Source organism: Acinonyx jubatus, chromosome B4, assembly GCF_027475565.1.
Source record: "Acinonyx jubatus isolate Ajub_Pintada_27869175 chromosome B4, VMU_Ajub_asm_v1.0, whole genome shotgun sequence".
Classification (NCBI taxonomy): domain Eukaryota; kingdom Metazoa; phylum Chordata; class Mammalia; order Carnivora; family Felidae; genus Acinonyx; species Acinonyx jubatus.
In genome coordinates, this window is record NC_069387.1 from 73,363,477 (window position 1) to 73,388,238 (window position 24,762).

At 38.3% G+C, this 24,762-nt stretch overlaps 1 protein-coding gene across 6 annotated transcripts in view; it reads right to left on the bottom strand.

Annotated features, from left to right (window-relative positions):
* Window positions 1–12: 12 nt before the first annotated feature.
* The window catches only part of SENP1 (SUMO specific peptidase 1), a 49,686-nt gene continuing 24,936 nt past the window's right edge, over window positions 13–24,762 (bottom strand). For 2 of the 6 annotated variants that reach the window (XM_053226159.1, XM_015065816.3), the window contains 10 exons: window positions 23,676–23,730; window positions 19,260–19,298; window positions 18,311–18,395; window positions 17,920–18,075; window positions 16,709–16,840; window positions 4,462–4,665; window positions 3,554–3,633; window positions 2,528–2,612; window positions 1,914–2,009; window positions 15–963 (listed from right to left, as the gene is read on the bottom strand). In XM_053226159.1, the coding sequence (XP_053082134.1) occupies window positions 901–963; window positions 1,914–2,009; window positions 2,528–2,612; window positions 3,554–3,633; window positions 4,462–4,665; window positions 16,709–16,840; window positions 17,920–18,075; window positions 18,311–18,395; window positions 19,260–19,298; window positions 23,676–23,730 (995 nt within the window). In that variant the 3' untranslated portion in view covers window positions 15–900. Of the gene's footprint in view, window positions 964–1,913; window positions 2,010–2,527; window positions 2,613–3,553; window positions 3,634–4,461; window positions 4,666–16,708; window positions 16,841–17,919; window positions 18,076–18,310; window positions 18,396–19,259; window positions 19,299–23,675; window positions 23,731–24,762 lie in introns of all 6 variants that reach the window. The other 4 variants (XM_027036001.2, XM_027036002.2, XM_027035997.2 and 1 more) reach the window with 3 other exon arrangements.

Consider the following 24,762-nt stretch of genomic DNA (forward strand, 5'->3'; position numbering starts at 1 on the left):
TATATATATATAAAATTCTCTGTGGTTAGAAACACATTTAAACTAACTAGCCACAGACCAAACTAGACCTGCATTCATCCAATGCTGGAATTTTATGCTAAAGACTGAGGTCCTTCTTCTTGGTCAGAAGTAGGCGGCAGTAAAAGTGGTGCCTTTGTTGCTCCACTAAACCGCTCCCTGGGTGGGTCTTCCCCATATCATGTGTTGTGAGCACATGCAAACCCCTGCTTTAAGGAAAGGACTGCCTGGGACTTTGGGGTCCACCCAGGGCTCATGTGCTGTGCCTCAGGATGGGAGGAAGCTACAGATGATAAAATAGCCTTGTACAGAAGCAGACGGATTTCACAAAGAGGCATATAAATAGGGAAAATCCTGGAGGAGGGACTTATGCATGTGACCCAAAGTCCAGTTTACAGTCACTTTCCTGACAACACATCTTGAAAATCCTGTGTGTATGTATGTGTGCGTGTATATGCTGGTGGTTTTCATCCCTACCTTTTTGCCCATGCCCTTTCCTACCTCTTAGTAAGGCCTAACAAGAGTTTATATGAAACCAAGAATCTGTCCAAGCTTCTCTCGGCCCCCAAATTAGGGACTGAGTGAGGCTGGAGCCCTTTGAAAACAAGATGGCAGAACTGAAGAAGTGAAAAGCAGTCTCTCTCTTCAGCTTAGGGATGTCCCTCACCCCTTTCACAGCACCAAAGTTTCTTTGCAAAAATAGTATCTGAGATACAAAAGGAAAGGCAGATGTGCTTGTGAATGCATCTCGCCAGGGCCTGGTCCAGGATCAAGGGCTTTACAAGAACAGAGGGTTGGGAGCAGCTGTCTCCAAGGTCTCTGGCTATAGACAACAAAGAGCTGGTCCCCCGCAAGGTCAATGTCGGCTAACTGAGACAGTCTTCACAAGAGCTTTCGGTGGAGAATCTCCCAGACCATCCGCTTCCGGAAGTATGGCATGTGTTGCTGTAGGGACACAGAGATACACTTAATTTTTTTCATTGTTTTTACCCAGACCCAATACTCCTTTCTTTCCTTCTCAAGATTTACAACTAAAAGAGCCTCAGTTGCATTTCTGATCTTTCAAATTGCTCAATTCTTGATTACATGTAATTTTCTTCTATTGTTTTCTACTGCTATCTCTATTGCTCTTTTCCATTGTTGTGGCCTTACAAATTTTATTGGGCATTGCTAGAAGTCCCCAGGCTATACCTGAACTTCTCTAAGAATTTTGAGAATGGTGTCTATCAAGTCCTCTATGTTGAACCCTGAAGAAGGTAGGAGTCTAAGGCCCAAAAATCAAAAATTCACTTTTTAGGGGAAGAGTTATAGGAACTGCAAGGATCAGCTCCACTCAAGGGCTATGGTGGAAAAGTCTGGTAAAACCATTAATGTGAAGTGAAGGACATAGAATAAACCATAATCTCTAGTCTCAATCCACTCTGGTCTCTGAAGGACCACATGGACAGAAATAAACAATCACAAACTAAGAGAAGAATGATCAGCTGTATCAGGTGAGGGGCAGAGAGGAGGAAAGCAACATGACAAATACACTAGGAGTTCAAGGTGTGGCCTGTTACAAAACCTGACTGCTAACTAAATAAAGAGAAAATGAAGAAAACGTGCTCTGGTCCCAGTTCTCTGTTTCCTATAGGAATTGAGGTAGGTGGGGGAGAGAGACAGAGAAGAAGAATCTGCTAATGACCAGGATTCCTTGACTACAATACGTGATGTAAGATAACCCAGGATATAGCCTATCACTATCCTTTTTCTTGTGATGTGGTACAGGCAGTAACCACCAGTGTTATGAGCCACAGACAGAGTCCCATAAGCAGAGCAAGTGGATGAAAATACATCTATCGGGCAGCCTTGGAGACAGGGTGGTCACAGGGCTCCTTCCTGAAGGCTCAGCTCACCTGTGTGAAGTTGATTGGTCTGTCTTTGGTAATGCAGTCAGCATATTTGCAGGCAAACATGCCACAATCACTTCCATTCATCTGCTGTGGAATTTCCTGAAAGATCAAAAACAAAAAGGTAACATTGTTCCAAGCTTCTTTCCTTCTAATTAGATTATAAATAAGAACCAAAGAATATAAATGTTATAGGTTTCCCTGAATTTTGAAGAGATGACCCTAAGTCCACCACCCAGAACAACAGAAGCTCAGAGGAAAAAATATAGCATCTCAGTCAGGTCTTCATATTAATATTAATCTTCATATTAATAACACAGGAGACTCTCTTAGACTTCCATGACACCCAAGGATGTAAAGACTAGTCCCTCCCACAATGGCCAATCAGCAAACATTTCCCACAGGAGTGAAAAGCTCAGCAAAATAGCTGGGCATTTAGAAAACCTAGTTCTGCATGAGAAACACATTACCAGTTTTCCCACAGAACTTACTCTATCTTCCCTGAGAAACCAAACAACCAAGCTGAAGTCAGGCTAGACACTCAGATAGAAGGTCCCTGGGAATCAAGCAGTAAAACCCTTTCCTTCCCAGGATTTCTACTTTATCAAGATGAAATGTACCTGGCTTTTCTTGCTGAAGAGCTGCCAGCCATTGGTGTCAAACTCTTTCCGTTTCTTGTCAATGCTTTCTTGCTTTAGGTATTGGCTAAAGGCATTGGGAGAGAATGAGATGAGCTGTGGGAACACTGAGGACAGCTGCCACCTTAAGAATGGGGCTAACAATCCTTAAGAAGGATTTTGTTTGCACTTCTGGGGAAAACAGTATATAATGCAATGCTGGGCAGGGAATCTCTGGACTCCTAAACTTCCCCTGCAACTCCCCATAATTCATGCCCACCCTGGCAACCCAAGAGAAACATGACCTCTGCCTCTGACACCCAGGTTCCTGCTACCTGCTACTCATCCTGAGGAATGAGTTTTGATTCTTTTCCCTGGTTTATATGGTCCTTTAGAACTCAGTCTCGTGGAAGAAGGTTTCTCTAGCAATATCAAGACATTTATTCACTATTTTTAGTTTTGACTCTCCTGTGTGAAAATTCAATCCAAATCACAACTTGATGAGTGCATACCTCATATACAGCACTCTTCTTAAGTGCAAACTGTTCACCATTCTGGAACCTACCTCCTCCTGGCCACCAGAGTGGTACAGTGGTACAGTGAGGAAGAGGCATTTTGGAAAGAGAAACAGATAAAGGGTATAAAGAGATTTGCATTCTGGTTCCCAGTTGAGCCACTAACTAGTAGGACCTGAGCATATCAAAGTCACCTCTGTGGGTCTTGATTTCTTCATCTGAAAAATTAGGAGGGTGGATTAGATGATTTCTAAGTAGTTTCTATTATCTATATATACATATTGACTCACTCATTATTTTTAGTGCATTGGGACAATAGTTGTCCCATATATTTTGGGTATCAATATATTACTATTAAACTTGACTTACTCAGACATAAAATATCCATTCTTAATATGAAAATTTTCTTTATTAATCACTCCATTGACGGTAACAAAAGAACTGAGTTCAACAGCTGGAAAAACACAACATATGCCCTGACACCAAACTCTTTTGTCCTCAACTCCCTACTTACAGGAGGATCCTGCAGGCTTCATTGTTTATTCCACCCATAGAGTCGTAATAGGTAATATTCTTCTTTCGAAAGTCCACAACCTGGGAATAAAAAATCTGCATGTTTATAAAATGAAGAAAAGTAGTTTCTCAGCTTTTCCCTTCCCTGGAATTTAGAGCCTTTTGCCAGATTTCTTGTGAAATCACAACAAGTTTAACTGATACTCTGCATTATACCATGCTTAAGCTGTGAGGAAAGAAGAAGGGGATTATTTACATGGAACTATGGTGACCTCATTAGTGGCCCTGAAATCTTTTTCTTGTATGTAGGTTCTTCATCTGCAATGTAGACAACAGTGAAGACACACATGCTCTTCAGAGACTGTAAGATGAATAAAATCATTTCCACACAGTGTCAGAAAGATGGTAAAAGATCTGGGGTTTTGTTCTTTATGTACAGAATTTCTCTTTGGCTTTATGCTTTTAAAATGTAATTCAAAATAGATTGTGAAATAACTTTTATATTTTTGTTAATATATTAAGCTAATGTATTCATGTTCTCAGGGTCATAAAAAGTATTAAATTACCAAGTATGCAAATCATGATTAGGCAGAAAACAATAGTCACAGAATCTGAGTTGGCAGCATCATAAAAAGTCACTTTTTCTCCCCATGCCTTGCCTTGAGGCTGTTTATAGACTTACAACTCCCTTTTAAATATTTCCAGAAAAGGAAATTCCACAACTTTCTTCAAAGTCTAAGTATCTCCCACTCTTGACAGGAAGTTCATTGATCTATCCAATTTTCAGCCAACTAAATACTATTCTTTCTCACAATCATCCAGTGAAAATGTAGAATTACTACTCACTGCTCTGTATATTCTATAATTATGTAGATTTCTTTTAAATTTGATTAAAGGAGAGGTACTCACAGCAAGACACCAGTGCACTCCCAGGTGAATGGGCACCAAAAGAATGTCAACAGAAAACACATCCACTTTCTTTGTCCAACGTTTCACTGCCTGATAACCAGCCGTTTTTAACTTAGTGAAAAAAAAGGTATTAAATGCATGCACACTTGGTAATCCCTTCTCTTTACTTCGCTCCATCAACATATTCATGTAGAAATTGATGATCTATGGGAAGAAATTTATGTATTAAAATAGATATTCAGTCCTTTCAAAACAGTTGTATTTTATGAAGGAAAAGCAGTTGCTGTATTGCACAGCATATATTATTGTTTCCTAATCAATTAAGACTTCAACACCCAACAGCCTCATGCCCCTAGATCAAATTCTGGAGGGTTGAGGTACTTGTAAACAGTGAAAACAGAAAAAGTGAACACACACACACACACACACACACACACACACATATGTTATGGGTTGTAGGATCCATATGAGAGCATGCTGGTCAGATCTGTAGAAGACTGAGGATTAGGTCAAAAAACAAGAGTGAGGAGGAAGGGGTGCTAGAAGGCGAGACTTAAGAGAAAAGGAAAGGAAGGAGCCAAACATTTTGATAAGACACATTAGTAGTTACTTTAATCTACTGAGGCTGGGTGAACAATTTAAAGAAATCCTGAGCTCACAGTCTAGTATAATAGCTAAGACCAACAGTTCAATCCTTACATGTGGGTCACGTGATTTTGCACAGACAGAAAACTGTTCCATGGCTAAAGACTGCCTTTTCAGCCTAATAAGCCATCTTGCAGAGGCAAACTGCTTTGGTCTCAAGTAGAATTGAGTGACAGGATAAACCATCAACTGCACTGGGAAAAACACCTCTAAACTGACAGCTCAGCACTGTACCTTTACAGAGGCAGACACGGATGTTGTATAAAAACCTACATTACATGAGACCTGAAAGCCCAGTCACAAACATGAAGAGTAAAGTTCTCCTCCAGAATTTATATGGTTAGCTTTCTCATTTTTGTTGACTCTACTTATGCCTCCAGTATCAAGTATGAGCGAAAGAAATTTAATTCACGTTATGGAAGATACGTGATACTTTCTGTTAATGAAACAACGTATTCTCTAATATTGACCGTGTCCACTATGGTTCCTGTAGGTCCAAGACACCGTGGTACTCAAGCCTGAAAGTTACCGTGCCGGAAGTTACTGCATACTGACTTTATGTGGCCAGCTAAGGCCAGGCCAGTGTCTGTCAACTGCAAGGAATGAATGGGCTAACTGATCCACAGCTTGGAAATATGACTAAGAAAACAGGCACATTTTTCAGAATGCTTTTTGGGGAATGGGAAAACGCCCCTGTCCTTTGACAAATATTTACACACTAGGATGCCAGAGCAGTGAGCTACTGCCCAACAGTAGGCAACTACATACTGGGTAGGCAGCAGGGAACACTGCCAGGAACACACCAAAACATGGTCTAGACTAGAGAAAGGGCCTATAGAAGAGGACGCCTAGGCAGTTGCAGGGAAACCACACTCGCCTTGAAGCAGAGCTCTGAGGGTGGGGGTGGGAGGGAAGACTAGGACTGAAGACAGACACTGTTCTGCCTGCATCTCTGAAGTCTGAGCAACAGGCCCAACAGGTCCAGAGGACTTGGGTTGTGGCTAATCCTCTGCCTAGTGTGATGCCCAATAGATAACAGGAGCTCAGTTATTTTAAATAATGATAATGAATCAAAACATAATTAGGATCACAGATTTCTCAAATGGAGGCTTTCAATCTAATTCTGCCCCCAAGGATAATGGTGCTAACGATGATTCTAGGCCTGTGAAAGGCAGCCAGGAATGCAGGAAGACTTGTCCAACAGGCACAGATTTCTAGGCTATAAACTACATTCTCTAGTGAGAAAAAAATCAGCAAGAAAGGATTGATTCCTCTGGTATTCTACTCATCCCACAGCATTAGCCATGTTACGAGGCTAAACCCTTCAATCCAAGGGGTGAAATGAATAGGCAGATGACTGCCATTCACTGTAAGCCAAATTTTCCATGGTGCAGACAAGTCATGTACTCTAAAAGGCAATAAGGACTCGAGCAGGAGATGGAAAGAATCAGGCAGAGATAAGGAGGCCCAAGCACATGAAAGCCATGAAGAGGTATCTCCCTTAGGTGTCTATCAGAGGAGCATCACCTTTGGGATCATTACCCTGAAGTAAAAAAGGATGACATAAATGAGTATCATGCTACCCATGATTTTCCTAGAAGGAAGGAGTTCTAGAAACCAATGAAATTAGACTTACACAGCCTGGATTGTTAGGTTTTTTATTTTTATGTTTCAATTGTAAAAGCATGGACTATAAAGCTGAAGACCAACCCAACTTAGAAGAAAAGAGACCTAATGATCAGGATACCACATTGTCTAATTCCTTTGAGAATCCCTCTTCCATCGCTTCAGTTCTGCCTCCAACCAAGGTCTGTCCACTGTGAGGGAAAGGACCTCCTCCAAAGTCAGCTTGTTAATTAGCTCTAAGGAGTGATCTGGGCTCTTTTTCACTTCCCCTGTATCCCAGTAGGAGGGAGCTTGGTGGCCTCAATGTTCCTTCCCATTAACTGAGGCTGTATAATCTGACATCTGAGGCAGAACGAAGATCCAAGTTTCCTCAGTTTTTCAGCTATTACTCTGTCCAAATGAGGAAAATTGCCATAGGTCAGCCAAGACACAATCATACCAAAAAAAACAAGCTAGGAGTTAGAGAACAAAAAGAATCCTACATGTCATCTCACAGAGGAGGGCTGAAGATGAAGGAAAAAGAAATGAGAGAAGGGATCACAGTGTTTAAGATGAAAGAGAAGCAGTGATAGAGCATTTGCTTTGTGAAGACAAGGGTCTCTCCCCTCCTATAGTGAGAGCTTTTTTGCACACAAGACTCTCTTAGTGCCAGAAGATCTTGAATTCCCCTTGAAATAAGGGGGCTAAAAGTAGTAAATCAGCCCTGTGCTGTGTTTGTCTTGCCAATATACCAGTATGTGGGGACAACTGCCAGTGTTGGTCCACTTGTCACTCTTTTTGGGGCCCACACTTGTCTGTATGCCCGCTGCGGCTCCAGTGACTAAGGGGCTGCCCCTCCTCCTGCCTTCACAGCCTTGGCCATGAGCGCCTGCTTGTCTATGCAGTGCTTTTTGAGGGGTGGGACTGTTGTTTATAGTGTCTTGTTCCTTTGTGATTTTATTTGAAGAGCTGCCAGGATGAAGCTGGAAAAGCTTCTCTTTTAAAAAAAGCCTACAATGTTTTCAAACTAAGGACTCAATATTTTTCCTGTATGTTACCACAATGACATAAATGACCACTGCTATTTGTACCTTCCTTCTCACCCAGTAAACCAGCTAAACTATTGTTTTATCATCCATTTAGAAGTAAAACATCTCAATAACAATACTATCTTAACTTTTAACCCTTCCCAATTCTACACATTAAACCTTTCTAACTGGCTTAGAAAATGTTCTGAAAGTCCTGGGCTTAGCAGTGCTCCTAAGCAGAGACAAAGGCAAGTTTGGGGGGAGCCATTTTCCCTGTTTTACTTCTCTACATTTTCAACTTGACCTCCCTATTCTGATGGTTAAATTAAATCTATCCTTGTCAACCACAAACCACAAAGAGAAGACAAGCAGCAGCACTTATGAGTCAGGTCATTTGCCCCTAAGATCTAACCTAATTAATACAGAAGGCAGACTTCAGGTAAGCTCTGTGTATTGCATCCCTCACTGTGAACACATACCCAGGATTTTTCTCACATGCAAATTCAAGTAACAAATTATTTATTAGAATTACTGCCAAAGTTTTAGACAAAGACAACATCTATTTTTATGGAGTTGTGATAATTGCAACTACTATTCTCCCTATGACCCTGCATAAATCCCTGGTTTATCAAAAGGACTAGTTCTATTAAGAAACACCTATAAGAGATAACTACAATGATGTGGAACCTACCAGTAAGTCATGTTAGAAACACTGAAATTTCCAATCTGATCACTATTCTACATGTAAGAGTACAGAGCATATGGTAGACACATCATATTCACCTAACTAATTTATCTCATTTTGCCTAGTTTCTTTCCCCTTCTTATGGAATCACTTTTTATTCCCTAAGGAAAACCTATTCCCTGTGCTAGGCTTATCTAGTTGGGCTTAATGTTTTACATTAAATGTTTTGCTTTACTGAGCATCACTTAAATTTAACGGCTTCTTGGAAACAACCAGGAAGCTGCAATCACTACTAATTCTCCATTTCCACTTTTGTTACAAAAGTCAGAATGCTAGGCAGAGTTATGTGCTCTGATTTCAGATGCTGATTCTGCAATAAAAGTCAGATGATCTTAGTATATCACTTATTAAGTCTTACTTCTTACTTCCCTACTATCAATCAAGTAAGACTAACTTCTCTATACACAAGGCTACTGTGATACAGGATAGTTGAAAGACATTTCTTTCCTTTCAGAGATGAGACTTACAAAATAGGTAATTAGTCTGCCTGGCTAGTTAGGTTTGTCATCAGTGTAGTCAGTCTGCTACATATATTCTACCTTAATTCACCTGTACTCCCTCACTCCCCATAAATGCTATGAGTCTTTTCCTTATGGTGTTTCCCTAGCTGTAAAGAAGTCAGAAAAACAAAATTCCAACAGTCTAATGATTTTGCACTTTGGAAATAATTGACAATAATTAATAAGGAAAGACATGTCTGCTTGCTCTTTTCCTAATTCATCCATGTAAATTAATAGTAAGGGATGATAGGAAGAACAGGGTCCTGGAGGGAAAATAAAGAGACCGAGAGCATCATCCTGTCTCTCCACATGGAATAGGGCATATTTAGTGTTGTGTAGAGAAGGAAGTGTTTCCTGCCCACAAGCATTTGGGTACCTACTCTGGCTTTTTTTTGTTTTTTAAGTTTATTTATTTATTTTGAGAGAGACAGACACAGCCTGAGTGGAGGAGGGGCAGAGAGAAAGGGAGAGAGAATTCCAAGCAGGCTCTGTGCTGTTAGCACAGAGTCCAATGTGGGGCTTGCATCCATGAAGCTGCGAGATCATGACCTGAGCTGAAGCCAAGAGTCGGATGCTCAACTGACTGAGCTACCCAGGTGCCCCTACTCTGGCTTTTTATATCCTTTATGATTTTCTACTTCTTCTATTGATTGTTGAGAGAGATGCGAAAGTCTCCAACAGTAATTAAAGATTTATCTATTTCTCCTTTCAGTTCTATCAATTTTGCTTCACATATTTTGAAGTTCTGTTACTAGGTGTATACATACCTAGGTTAAGTACTCTTGAAGAACCTACTCCTTTTGAAATGTCTGTCACTGGTAATATTCCTTGCTCTGAATTCTACTTGATACGATATTAATACAGTTATATTAATCTTTCTCTTGACTAGTATTTGCATCCTTTTACTTTTAACTGTCTGTGTCTTCACATTTAAAATGGGTTTCTTGGGGCACCTGGTTGGCTCAGTGGGAAGAGCACACAACTCTTGATCTCAGGGCTGTGAGTTGAGCCCCATGTTACGTGTAGAGATTACCAAAAAAAAATTTAAAAAAAGCAAAAACAGGGATTTGAAATAAATAATAAAACAAAATGGGTTTCTTTCTTGTGACAGTTCTGTTTTTTTTTTTTTTACAGAGACAGCACCTTGCATGCAAGCAGGGGAGAAGGACAGATGGAGAGAGAGACAATCTTAAGGATGCTCCACACTCAGAGCGGAGCTGGGTGTGGGGCTCGATCCCACAACCCTGGAATCATGACCTGAGCTGAAATCGAGAGTCTGACGTTCAAATGACAGAGCCACCCAGGCCCCCCATGTACAAATTTTAAAGGGGACGTAAAAATATCTCTTGAATATTTTAATATTTACTATACACTAAAATGACACATTTTGCATACATCACGTTAAGTAAAATATACTATTAAAATTAATTTTACCTGTTTCTTTTTACTTTTTTCAATGTGACTACTGGACAATTTAAGGGTCACCTAGATAGCGCGGTCGGTTAAGCATCCAACTTCAGCTCAGGTCATGATCTCATGGTTCACGAGTTTGAGCCCCGTGTCGGGCTCTGTGCTGACAGCTCAGAGCCTGAAGCCTGCTTCAAACTCTGTGTTTCCCTCTCTCTGCCCCTCCCCTGCTCGTTCTCTCTCTCTCAAAAATAAACATTAAAAAAAATGTTTAATTACATATGTGGCTCACATTATATTTCTATTGGGTGTGCTGGCTTAGACCATTTACATTTAATGTGATTATTGATATTGCTGGGTCTGTTCTTCATATCTTTTTTCTTCTTTTCCTGGCTTCCATTGGATTGCGTATTTTTATTCCATTTTATCTTCATTATTTGCTTATTAACTATACCTCTTTGTTTTTTATTTTTGTTTTTCAGTGGTTGCTCTAGGATTTTTAATATAGGTCTTTAACTTATGACAATCTATCTTCACATAACACTATACCACTTTACATACTGTGTACAAATCTTATGCTAGTATGTACTTTCACTTCCCCCCTCTTTTGTGTTATGACTGTCATATCTTATATTCCAAATCCCACAATACATTGTCTTATTTCTGCTTTCACTAGTCAACTGTCTTACAGAGGTATTAAAAAATGAGGACATTTTCACTGCTCTTCATTCCTTTGTATAGATTCAAATTTCTACCTCATAGTTTCCTTTTGCCTGAAGAATACCCTTTAATATTTCTTATAAGACAGGTCTGTTAGTGATGCATTCTCTTGGCATTTGTTTGTCTGAAAAAAGTACACCCTTGTTTTTTGAAAGATGTATTTGCTGGGTATGGAATGTAAGTTGACAAGTTTTCTTTTCCCTTCAGTACCTTTTCCTTAAAAATTTTTTAAGTTTATTTTTTCAGATGGGGGCGGGGCAGAGAGAGAGAGAGAATCCCAAGCACTGACAGTGCAGAGCCCCACTGTGGGGCTCAAACCCACAAACTATGAGGTCATGACCTGAGAAGAAATCAAGAGTCAGACGCTTAACTGACTGGGCCACCCAAGCACCCCTTTCCTTCAGTATCTGAAAAAGGTAGCTACACTGTCTTCTGGCCTACACTCACTTCTGTTGGAAACACATTATATATTCCTTTAGTATATAATGTATCTATTTTCCACTGGCTGCTTTTGTTATGTTTTTCTTTACCACTGGTTTTCAGCAACTTGATTATTATACTTTTTGGTGTGGTGTCTCTCCTACTTGGGGTATGCCGAATGTCTTGAATCTGCCAGTGTTTAAGTTTCCAAAGTTGGAAAATCTACCATTGTATCTTCAAACATTTTTTCTGATAACACTTACACCCATCTTTCCTTCTGAGATTCTAATTACATGCTTAGACTGCTTAATATTGCTCCACAGCTCATTGATACTCATCTTTTTTCAGCCTTTTGTTTCATTTGGATTGTTCCTGTTGCCATATATTGTAATTCACTACTTTTTTCTTCTGTAGGGTCCAATCTACTATTAATCCTACCTCTTACATTCTCTATTTCAGATACTGTATTTTTCATCCCTGTTAAGTTCAACTGAAGTCTTCTTTGACATCTTCCATTTTTCTCACCATAATGTTAATTTTCCTCTAAATTCCTAACCATATGGAATGTATTTATAATATCCCCTTTAATATCCTGCCAACGTAAGCTAGTTCTATCATTTTTGTCATTTCTGGGTATTTCTAGTAACTGTTTTTTCCTTTGTTCTAAATTGCATTTTCCTTCTACCTTATATGCCTGGTAACATCTGATTGGATGCTGGATATTGTGATTTCATGTCACTAGGTTTTGTTGTTACCAGAATATGTTTGTATTTCTTTAAATATTGTTGGGCTTTTGTTCTGTGATACAGGTAAGTCATTCAACTTATTTTCAAGTTTTCAAGGCTTAAATTAAACTTTGCTACCATAGGTCCAGAGTAGCCTCTATTCTAGGGCCAGTTTGGCCCAGCTCCTGAGGTAATATCCTTTTGAGGCTCTATTCAATGCCTCATGACCTTTCCACTCTAACTGGTTGGAATACGAACTACTCTAAGCACCTGTGTTAGCTTTGAGGTTTGTTCTGATTCCTTTTTTCTGGTGTTCTTTCCCTAGCCTCTGGTATTTTCTTTCTATATACGTACAGATCAATGCTCAAAGATTTAAGTGGGGCCTCTGCATGTCTCTGGGACTTTCTCTTTGTGCAGCCACCCTCCCTTCAGTATTGTACCTCACAAACCTTAGTGACTTTCACCTCCCTGATGTCTGAATTGTCTCCTCCACTTGGCAAGACTGTCAGATACTTCCAGGTTCTTCCAGCTCTCTACCCTCAACATACCACCCTAGTGAGGTGGGGAAATCATCAGCTCATCCCTTTCATTTTCCTTCTCTCAGGGATCTTGTTATCCACCATCTGAAAATTGTTGTCTCATGTTTTGTTCAGTTTTCTAGCTAAACTGAAAGGGTAAACCTCGTCCATTTTATTTTATCATGACCAGAAACAGAAGTCAGATCCATTTATTTGTATGCCTACATAATTTCCATGTATTTCTAAATTTATCTGAAGACTTATAAAACAATGCTTAAGCCCTCTAAGAAGTAGAATCATCAGGCTATAAAGCACAAACATCAAGCCACTGAATCACAGAAGTTACCTAAATCAATCGCCAGGAATCAACAAATAATTTCTAGTGCTGGCATCCATTTAAAAATATTTCCTTTTTGGGGCACCTGGGTGGCTCAGTCAGTTAAGCATTTGACTTTGGCTCAGGTCATGATCTCATGGTTCTTGAGTCTGAGCCCCACACTGGGGTCTGTGCTGACAGTGTGGAGCCCGGAGCCTGCTTCGGATTTGATGTCTCCCTCTCTATCTGCCCCTCCCCTCTTCACGCTCTCTCTCTCTTTCTCAATCTCTCTAAAATAAAGATATCATATGTTTTCACTCATATGTGGAACTTGAGAAACTTAACAGAAGACCATGGGGGAAGGAGAAAAAAAACAGTTACAAACAGAGAGGGAGGGAGGCAAACCATAAGAGACAAATACAGAGAACAAACAGAAGCTTGATTGGGGGTGGGGACAGGGGAGAGGGGAAAATGGGTGATGGGCATTGAGGAGGCCACTTGTTGGTATGAGTACTGGGTGTTGTATGTAAGCGATGAATCACAGGAATCTACCCCCAAAATCAAGAGCATACTGTATATACTATTTAGTCAACTTGACAATAAATTATATTAAAAGTAAACAAATATTTTTAAAACATTTCCTTTGTTTCTTGATTGTGATTTTTAATCTAGTTTTGCAACTAACTCCACCTCTTCTTAACCCTGACCTCCTTTCTTTAGATATTTCTATTCAAAACTAATTGCCAGACCCAGTATAGAAATCCCCATCTATAATGTCCCTGGTGTTATCAGCCTTCCAGCCTCCTTTTGTATTCTTTACAAAGGCAGCCAGTTCCCACATTCCATTTTTGAGAAGTTTCATTTTCTTATAGTGAGTTAAAATGTCAATCCTGTCAATCATTAGTCCTCTGAAGCTATACAGAATTTAACTATTCATCTATACATAAATCCACTCATGAAAATATGTTTGAAAGCTGTTATTTTATGAACAGGTAATGTAGCCAACTCTTCTTTTAGTAAAGAGATCAGACAAAGGGTAGCCTAATAGCTTTCTGTACATATTCTAAATACAGGACTTCTAGGTTTTATTTTCCTTATTAAACTAAATCTGATCCCTTTTACTTCCAGGGTCTTACATTCCTTGTCTATAAAATGGTAAGAATATTATATCAGTTACCTTATTTTGGAGAAATATTTAAAGCAGCCTATAAAAGTGATAGGAAATACAGAAAGAAGAGAAATGGTTATAATGAAAATATATATTTGAGGGAAGAATAGGATTGAAGAGAGGACAAATTACTTGCAAAAGAAAACTGAGAATTCACAACTGAGAAACGAATAACTTATTTTTAAATGAACATGAATACTTAAGGATATCTACTATTTCCTCATCAGAATGTTAACTTCTCAAGAACAGTAACCTTAAAAGCCTGAAAAATACAGTACTTTGACAATGGTGCACTTCAAAATAGTTATCATCATCACAGACATGTGAACTGGTACCTGCTTTCAAGGTTAACATAATTCTAGCAAGCACTCCCTACACAAGTTATGGGTAGGTGTAGTAGAGATAAAGTAGACAAGGAATCTCTCCTTCTCCTCGACTCTCCTACATAATGTAATTTCCATTAACTTTGCTTGCTAGAAACCAAACCTTTGATGGGCCGAGGGAATGGAAAATATGTCCTGATGAATGCCGCCTCTGTAAGGTATCTCACTGAGGTAACTGCCACAGTAAATAGCAAGGACTCATCTCATATCCTACTCATTGCTGCCCTCTAGGAGGTTTTGCGTAATTTACAACAAATGAGCTACAAGCCAAATAGAACTGACCTCTTCCCATTTAGCAGTAGTAGGCAAAAAATGGCAAGAAACCACAGATTAATGTCTTAAAATCAAAAACATTTAATTGGTGGATACTTTTGACTGTCTTTGATTTCTATTTTGCCCTTTGATTTGGTGAACTCTTTTTTTTTCTTTCTGTTATTTGATCCAATGTTCTAGTATCACTATTCTGAGCAAGGGTGGTTTCCCCTAAAGCAAGACAATGTCAAACCGTATATTCCTTAACATTTTTGTTCAAAGATTTATTCAGGGAGTGATGAACTTCTGAAATTTGTATTTTAGAAACTGACCTTTGGCAAAAAGAATGGGGCTAGTCCAGCTGGCCCTAAAGAAAATCAACATGCTGGGCATGGCATATGGCTCTCACATTCAATACATCTAATCCTAAGACAGGATCCAATTTATGATTCTGAGGCAGTATAGTATAACAGATAAGATCCAACGCTTGGGTCTAAATCCTGACTCTGCTACTTATTAGCCATATAACTTTAGAAGTTTCTTAATCTTTCCAGGCTTTGTTTCTTCATCTATAAAACAGAGACAGTTAAACTACAGTATATACCTCTCCAAGGTTTGTGGTGACTGTTATATGAATAGAACACATAAAACACTTACAATAATAGTGCCTAGCATGAGGTAAATGCTCAAAAGATGTTAGCCAATATTATTATTTGGAAGACTGTAAGCATGCAAGACAAAACTTTAGGTATCTAGAATAGCTAGTGCATACTATACTGAGTTTCTAAAAATCTCCCACAGCTGTGAAGTTTTGAGTATACTCAATATATCAGGCAAGGATGTTTCTTCTGGGCCTAAGAAAGGAAGAAGTTACTCAGGGAAAAAACCCAACCCAGTTCTCTTCTTTTGCCATGAAAATATCGCTCTGAAATAAAATAGGCTCCTACAAGTTTAAGATTGTTTAAAGACTGTAGTATAATTAATCTACTTAAAATTATTAGCAGAAGCTGAGAGCCATACCTTTCTTTCCTTTCTTTCAACCCAGTACATCAAATATTTAATAATACAGCTTTTTCAATGTCAGTTTAAAAAATATCACGGGGGTGTCTGGGTGGCTCAGTCGGTTAAGCATCCAACTTTGGCTCAGGTCATGATCTCACGGTTTGTGAGTTTGAGCCTGGCATTGGGCTCTCTTTTGTCAGCACAGAGCCTGCTTCAGTTCCTCTGTGTACCTCTCCTTCTGCCCCTCTCCCACTTGCACACACATGCGCACTCTCGCTCTCAAAAATAAGCACTTCCAAAATATATATATCATATATGTAATAAATGTAGGCTACTTATAAATGTAGGCTACTTGAGAAAGCTTATCTCTCATATCCTAAGTGATCTAGAACAAGTAGAGATAAAAAAGGAAGTAGAAATGGAATCCCTAATGGAAATCCCAAAGAACTCCTTCATGCTACAACACAGTCCACTATTAAATATTTGTTCAATAGATGAACTGCTGGGTAGGTGCCTTAAAGAGAGTGAGAATGAATGTCCTCTCCCTCAGTGTCTAAACTGTCTATACATAAAATGGTAAATCAGCAGTTCTCAGACTTGAAGGTACATAAAAAAATAAACTGGGGTATTTGCTTAAAATGAGTATCTCCACCACACTGTCTCATACTTATTCAGGAGAATGGAGAAACCCTAAGAGAGCTGATTCTACACAGGTCATCTGAGGACCACATTTCAAGAAACAGTGAGGTAACACCTTGACTTAGTTTCCACTTAATGCTTACTATTTGAATATAAAAACAGGTGCGAGATTACCTCATCATTGAGCCAGTTCAGATGGTTCAGAGTTTGAATATCTTTGCGTGTAATGGTCAAGCGGAATGCTTCGCTCAGAACTTCATCTTGGTTCCCATTACGAAATACATTTTTTATTTCCTTCTCCATTTCCTAGGGAACCAAGAGGTACCAGAGATGAAGTGTACATGGCTACAGACACACTAGATTTCTCACCAAACCCCATATAACCCCCAGACTGTATCAGTAATCAACTGTTCACTTCTAACATTTTGGTTTTTATTCTTTCCAGTAATCTCCTGGATTATCTCCTTTCATTCTATCCTGTCCCCCCTTCTCGTTGCAGCACAACACTTCAGACCTTTCTTCCTTTTATTCCTAAAGTCTGAAATAACCTTCTGCTATTAAATTTTCTAAGTCTACAAGAAGACCTAATTATACTTCATATCTTCGGCCCACACAATTTCTTAACAAATAGACTCTTTCCCAAAAGGTAGCAGGGGATACAGGTAGTGTGTTTCAGACATTTTTCTAGACAAATTTGGGTTTTTAAAATGTAAATTATGGAATCCAGCACACTATAATACATGTGTTATACTTACTAACTATATGATAGTTTTTCAAACAGAAGAATGAGTCAAGGAACAGATTATCTTAAAATGTACAAAGACTTTGGTGTGCCTGGGTGGCTCAGTCAGTTAAGCATTCAACCCAGCCTTAGTCATGATCTCACGGTTTGTGAGTCTGAGCCTTGCATTGGGTTCTCTGCTGTCAGCACAAAGCCCACTTCAGATCCTCTGTCCCCATCTATCTCTGACCCTCCCAAGCTTGTGCATGCACACACACACTCTCAAAAATAAATATTAAAAACATGTACAGACTTTAATATATTTAACTGATTTTTTGTTACTTAAAAAAGTAGTAAGCCTCAACTTACTATCTGATGTCAAACTATCCGTACATATACATTAAAAGTAAAAATGTACATAAAACACAAATTTATTAAATGTTTTTTCACTGAAGTCATGAAAAACCACTCACAATTCTTTCTTCAATTTTCAGTAATCCTTTAAAAATAAAGCCAAGATTAGTAATACAAATGAAAGTGGGAGTATGCAATACAATGGATACTTTAAATGCCAGGTATTCTATTATTTCTGTGTTTGAAATTCATTCTAAGTATCTTTTCTAAACACACTTGTTAGCACAAGAATCCATAGTACGTAATTTACCTCTGTGATTTCAGGAAATTCATCTTCACTATCAGTTAATTTATGACCTTTCTTTTCTGTTTCTTGGGTGATCGTCACAGGGATCTCCTTTTCAAGAGGTACACGAAGATGCAGTTCTACTGAATCATGTACTGAATGTTCCTGTTCCTGCAGTCTCTGCAAAACAGAACTTTAGAATAAGTGGGATAAAGAAAACTACTATTTGTCTACATACACTGAGTAGAACCATCTGGAGAGACCAAGCACATAGACTAATCACACAATATAAGTGCTATGCTATCATAGCAGCTCGCAATTACAACTTTGATCCCAAATCCAGGTAATCTTCCAAATTAGTTGCAACTTGGATGTGCTATTTATTTACAATCTTATCCCCAATTTTGTTTTTTACCTGGTTTTGAAGCTGCAATGCTAGTGCTTTCTGCTCTTCAATCTGGCGCAATCTCTCCCGTGCTCGAGAATCATAAACACTAGTTCTAGGAAATGAAAAGGAATGTGACACAAATGCAGACCACTGTCTTAGCATCATGCATGTTATTGATGAACAATGAGCACTAAACATAAAACCTCCATATAGAAAGTCTAAAGTGCCTACACTAACCTTATCGCTATTTAAGACAGAGTGAAACCACATGGTGTTCTTGAAATTATCATACTATTTTTAATCAAATGATGAAATTATTAGTTTGTTGCTAAATGTGAACAGGTGATATTTGTGGCTATGTGTAAATGTGTAGTACTTTTTTTTTAACATTAAAATTTAGAGATTAACATAATCTCTAAGATTATGGAGAGACTGAAGCTTCATTCTAGAAATCCAAAAATGTGATTGAATCCCAAAGGAGCAAATAATACAAGATACTATCGAGGTTTTAATTCAAATACTGTACTTATGATCCAAAAGAAAAAATATGGATTTATTTTTTTCTCTAAAAACAGTGAACAAGTCCAGGGATCTGAATACCTTAGAGTTATTAAAACTGGAAACTAAAAACTTTTAGTGATTTTGCAAACTCCAGAAATGTGAATTATTCAATAAATTAGTTCTACCAATGTAAAAGTAAGGGCACTTATTTTCCTTTCTATGTAATACTTAATATCAAAATAGTTTTCCAATTCAATTTAGCTTCAGCAATTGTTATATATTTAATAAACCTGAGCATAGAAATGCCCCAACCCCAAGAGAATTTTTAAAACCCAACAACTTAAAAGCTGTTTTATAAATAGATATAAATAGGGAATTTTTACTGACTAAAAATAGGTAGGGTGATTGGCTAATTGACTTCTTCTGAGAAGGAAGAGACTGAGAAAGAAAAATGATACCAAAAACAATAACTTACAATTCTTTGATCCACAACTCTGCCTGGAAAAACGCAGGACTATGGTGGGGAAAAAAAAATGGCAAATGAACAGGAGGCTCATAAGAAAATTCAAATATTTTCACCAAGAAAATCAATGATTGAAATAATTTAAAAGAATGCTTTACATGTATACAATAAAGTGAAGGTCATAAATTACATAAAATAATTGTAACTGGGAACTAAAGGAATACAGCTATGAGTCACTCACATACATAGTAGTTAAAAAGATGGCCCAAAGTTCAACAGAGAAATTAACTGTAACACAGGTCCTTACTTGCACCTTGCTCCTTATGAGACCAACCCAACGCGAAAGAGTACATCACTTGTCAAGATAATATATTAAGCTAGAACGTTACTCTTCCAAAATGGTTTAGACTGACAGATTTATTAACGATTTAGTCAAACCTTATGGTTTCTTGGACTTCTTCCTGTCAGTCTACTTGAATCAAAATATATTCAACCAAGTCATAATGGATATTGAAAATCCCCACCGACAGAATAGTCTGTATAAGATGGTTAGTTAGCCAATGAACCAAAGCGGAGAATTAGCAAGATACAGCTCCACTCCAAAGATGAGAAACCAATTCTATTCCACGCGGCTCTTGCTGACAACCCAAATGAATAATGCTTAGCATAGTCACAGGCATGTTCCCTCTTCCAGAGCCTCTTGCTCTTCTCACACATCCTCATCTCCTTGCCAATCCCTAACTGTGATCTCTCACAGAAACAAACAGAAGAGTGAACACTTTTCCAAAAAAAACTTTCAGATACAAGTAGAAGAAGTGCACAGAGCATGAAATTGGGAGTTAAGAGACCTGGATCTCCTGGAGTGGACCCGGATTCACTGTGTGACTTTGAACAAGTCACTTCATTTCCATGGTCCTTAGCTTCAAATTTGTAAAACATGGAGGTTAGAATCCCTTTCAGTTCTTGAATTGCTACAGTCTGTCTTAGTGAAGGCAAGAACAAGGACTCAGAAGGTATCCCTTGCTCCCCAGACTACCTTTTGAGAATTAGTATTCCCAATCATCCTTAGGCTAGGGTTTGGCAATGAATATGCTGTTCTACTGCCTCCCCACTGTCACTGAGGTTAATAAGGGGAAAACATAGGAGAAGCGGCCTATGCCTTTGGCACAGTGGATACTGATGTAACAACCAAGATAGAAAGCCACAAAGATCAGTGGTAGCACTGTGAGGGGCTTAGTATGTGATACTAAAAACGAATGAACATGAAAACACATTGACTGCACAACATAAAGTGACAGGAATTGCCCAGAATTTCATAGTAGTAGATCTTGCTATTGAAATTTGTCTGCTTCCTTTATTAGAACATAAGCTTAATGAGGATAGGAATTTTGTCTTTTCTATTTACTCCTGTATCCTCTGCACCAAGAATTGTGCCTGGCACACAGCAAGTACTCAGTGTTTATTGAATACGTGAATAATGTAAGGGAAAAGTATTTCTCTTCAGTAGACGTAGGTATTTGATGGATTAGGAAAGTAAAATGCAGGAGGAAAAAACAAAATCTTCTTGCTTTTCAAAGAGATTATGTATTATTTCTCATTATGATTGAAGCATACAGTAAAAATAACTACAACTACTTATGAGCACCTACTTAGTACTCTGTGTGAAATTCTGCTCTATATTAGTTAAGCCTCATGATAATTAAGCCTCTATATTAGTTAAGCTCTATATTAGTTAAGCCTCATGATAATTCTCTTTTAGTTAAACCTCAATATAATATAGAATAAGGAATTATTACTCGTGTATAGAAGAGGAAATGGGAAGTTCAGAAGGATCAACTGTCTTGGAAGAGTCAGGATTAGAAACTGTGTCTGTCCAATTCCAAAGACTGTGATTTCTACTATTGTAACATACCTTTCAATAAACCAAAGCCTTAAACCAACATGAAGATGATGAGTTCTTAAACCAACATGAAGATGATGAGTCCAATTCCAAAGACTGTGATTTCTACTATTGTAACATACCTTTCAATAAACCAAAGCCTTAAACCAACATGAAGATGATGAGTTCTTGGGCTATGCAAGAGAGCCTTTTAGGATTTCTAGGAAATTCATTTGTTTAACAAAGATTTCTTTACTAAGTATCCATCATGTGCCAGGCATTATGATCCACATTAGATGATAAATGCAAAAGTATTAGTAATAAATAAGATATAGGGATAAAAGTACCAGAGGAAAAGACTAATACTATCTGGAGAAGTCAGAGTAATGTCTTGAGAAAAAAATAACACCTGAGTCAGATTTTGAAAAGCAAAACGAGATTAACAAGTGGACAAGGAAAGAGAGGAAATTCCAGGGGTTAGGATCAGCATGTACAATGGCACAAAAACAGGAAACAGCATGCTATATTCTAGGAAATAAGGGCAGATCTTCACTGCTAGAATTTAATGGACAGGCAGTGGGGGGAGATTAAGAATAAAGAGCCAATTGGCCAAGACTTGGGAAAGCGGGCTCCAACTGCAATAAACAGCATTATTCAATTGGCCTTATCCAACAGATCATTTCTCCCTCCCTCTCATTCTTCAGGCATCACTAATAGAAATCCTCCATAAAGGAAAGGCACACAGAGTAAAGAACTACTGAAGAATTAAAAGCATTCTCTACATGAGATCGACTTTTTCCCAATAAAGAATACCTATTTTTGTGCACTACGCATTAAACGACTTTTATTTTATTTGAGAGAGCAAGTGAGCAAGCAGGGAAGGGGGTGGGGGGGAGAGAGGGGGAGAGAGGGGGAGAGGGAGAGGGAGAAGGAGAGTGGGGGAGGGAGGGAGGGAGGGAGGGAGAGGGGGAGAGGGAGAGAGGGAGAGGGAGAGAGGGGGAGAGAGAGAGAGAGAGAGAGAGAGAGAGAGAGAGAGAGAGAGAGAATATGAATCTCAAGCAGGCTCCGTATCAGTGAGGAGCTGGATACAGGGCACAATATCACAGCCCTGGGATCATGACCTGGGCTGAAATCAAGAGCTGGACACTCAACTAACTGAGGCACCCCAAAACACTTTCATTGTAAGTATTTTTCTGTATGTTAACCTTCACAGCAATTCAATAAACAGTAACGTATTAACACTGGCATTTTTATTGATAAGGAAACTAGGTTCAGAACAGTAACTTGTCTAAAGTTATGTGATGCCTGGACAAGATCAGAACCCAGGTCTGACTCAAAATAAAAACAAAACAAAATAAAATAAAACCCACACATAAAGAATAAGGAATCCAAACTGTAAAGTCTCCTTGAGAAATTATAACAGAATTTTTTAAAAATATCTAAAATTTAGGACACACAGGAGAGTTGCAAAGAAGTACAGAAACTGAGATGAGAAACATCATTATTCCTAATTTTCTCAATGGAAAATGGATACTATTTTCATTCCAGCAACTGAACTGCTAATGGCAAAGAAACTGCAATCTAAGTAGTAACCTACTGAATTACAGAGCAAGAAGTTCCATATAGAAGTCAAGTATCATATAGAAAATTACATTTGAATTGAGACTGAAAAGCTAAGAAAGAGACTCCTGCTTCTTTAGATAGACAAGTTGAGGTAGGGTTACATACAAGGCAGATGGAACAATGACTATGCAGGTAAGAAAGCACATATCACACACTACTAATGTGTGTGTAATTAACACATGAAAGACTCCCATCTTCCCATATGGCTCCTTCTCTCACCTCTATCATGTCTCTCTTCAAATGTCATTTCTCAGCCTTGCCATGACCACCCAAATAAACAGTGCCCCCCAACCCCAGTCTATATATTGCCCTGCTTTATTTTTCTTCACAGCATTTATCACTATCAGACATACACATTTATTTATTTGTTCATAATTTGTCCCCCACCTCTTTCCTTACACCCCTTACAACTAGAATGTAAGCTCCTTGAGTGCAGGGATTTCATTTTGGTCACTGCTGTTATCCCCAATGTCTATATTAGGACACAGCACACAGTAGGTTATCAATTCGTACTTGTTAAAGGAAAGAATGTGTGATAGGAAGTAAGGCATGTGGAGGAAATGCTTTGTATACCATACTAAGGAGTTTGGGCATGATTTTATGTCTGATAGCCACTCCTGAGGGAGTTTAATGAATGATCAGATATGCATTGTAGAAAGACCACTCTGGATGTAGAATGGAAGATGGAAAAGAACAGGCAAAGAATGGATTAGAGAATATGGCGGAAGATGGAATGAAGCACAACAAGGAGGACGGAAGAAGACGACTAATTAAAAAGTCATTGAAATAATTCAAATAACACAGGCGAGAAATCTGAATTGAGGCAGTTTTACTTTTATGTTATGCAACTCTCAGTGAAGAAATTGTGATTAAAAAGAGGGAAAAGAAAACAATATATCAAGAATGTCTTTTTTTCCACAGTTTACCTGGGAGTTGCAGTCTGGGAATCTTTCACTTTGAGTAAAATCACAGAGTCTGATCCTAAAAAAAGAAACACAACAGCATATTATTATTTAAAAAATTCTACCCAGTTATACACTCCAGGTGTCTATAGTTTAAGCTCCCATACTTCAGTGTATTCTGTTTTCATAAAAATAATGCAGCACAAGGACAAAGGTAAGATGGAAGACAAAAGGAGGCAGGTCCACTTTCACTGAGCCAGAAATAGGGCTTAGGGAAGAGCCTGCCTCACAAAGAAAGAAGTCGCTCCAAAAATACAAGTATATATGCCCTTCATCATCTACTCCTGGGCTGTACTTGATTCCTATGCTGCTTCTTTCTGTTCCTGGGGAACAAAAATAAGCCACAACTTCTCAAAAGTCTTTAGTTCATGAACTACCATGAGACTGAATAAGGTGAAAGAGGGGAGGGGGGAGGAGGAGGCAGAGGCAGAAAGAGAAAAAGCTACAGAAGTAGCAGGGTCTAAAAAAGTACAAATTCTATCATTTATTTTGTGTTATTGATAAAGGCAGGAATCATGTCCTTCTAAATGACTGACACCTCATTTAGGATATTTATTATGGTACAAGGAAAGTAATGAAACATTCAATGTACTATAGCATATTCGTTTCAGTTTAGTTGTAGCCAAGCATTTGTCATACAATGTTATGTTTTTGAGGTTAAAGGCTTTTTTTAATGGTAGTTCCCAGTAAATCATCTCACAAAATTTTATAAAGGTTTTCATGAATATGTATAGCTATATAGTGATGCCACTAACAATTTTAATCCCCAAGTGAAAATTTTAAGAAAGTGAGAAATATCTTAAAAAAAAAAAAAAAAAAAAAAAAAAAAAAGCTAAGGAAGGAGGAAAGAGCCTTAGAGACTGATCAAAAGATCCCTAATGTCTAATCACTTAACCTTAAACTCGTTTTAAGTTATATACCTAAATACATACTATCATAAACACACATAACACACACCTAAAGAAAGGGGAAACTAAGCAAACAAAGAAAATTATCATAGAAAACCTTAATTAACTGGAATGCTAAGTGTCTGGATATTTTGGTTAGCTAA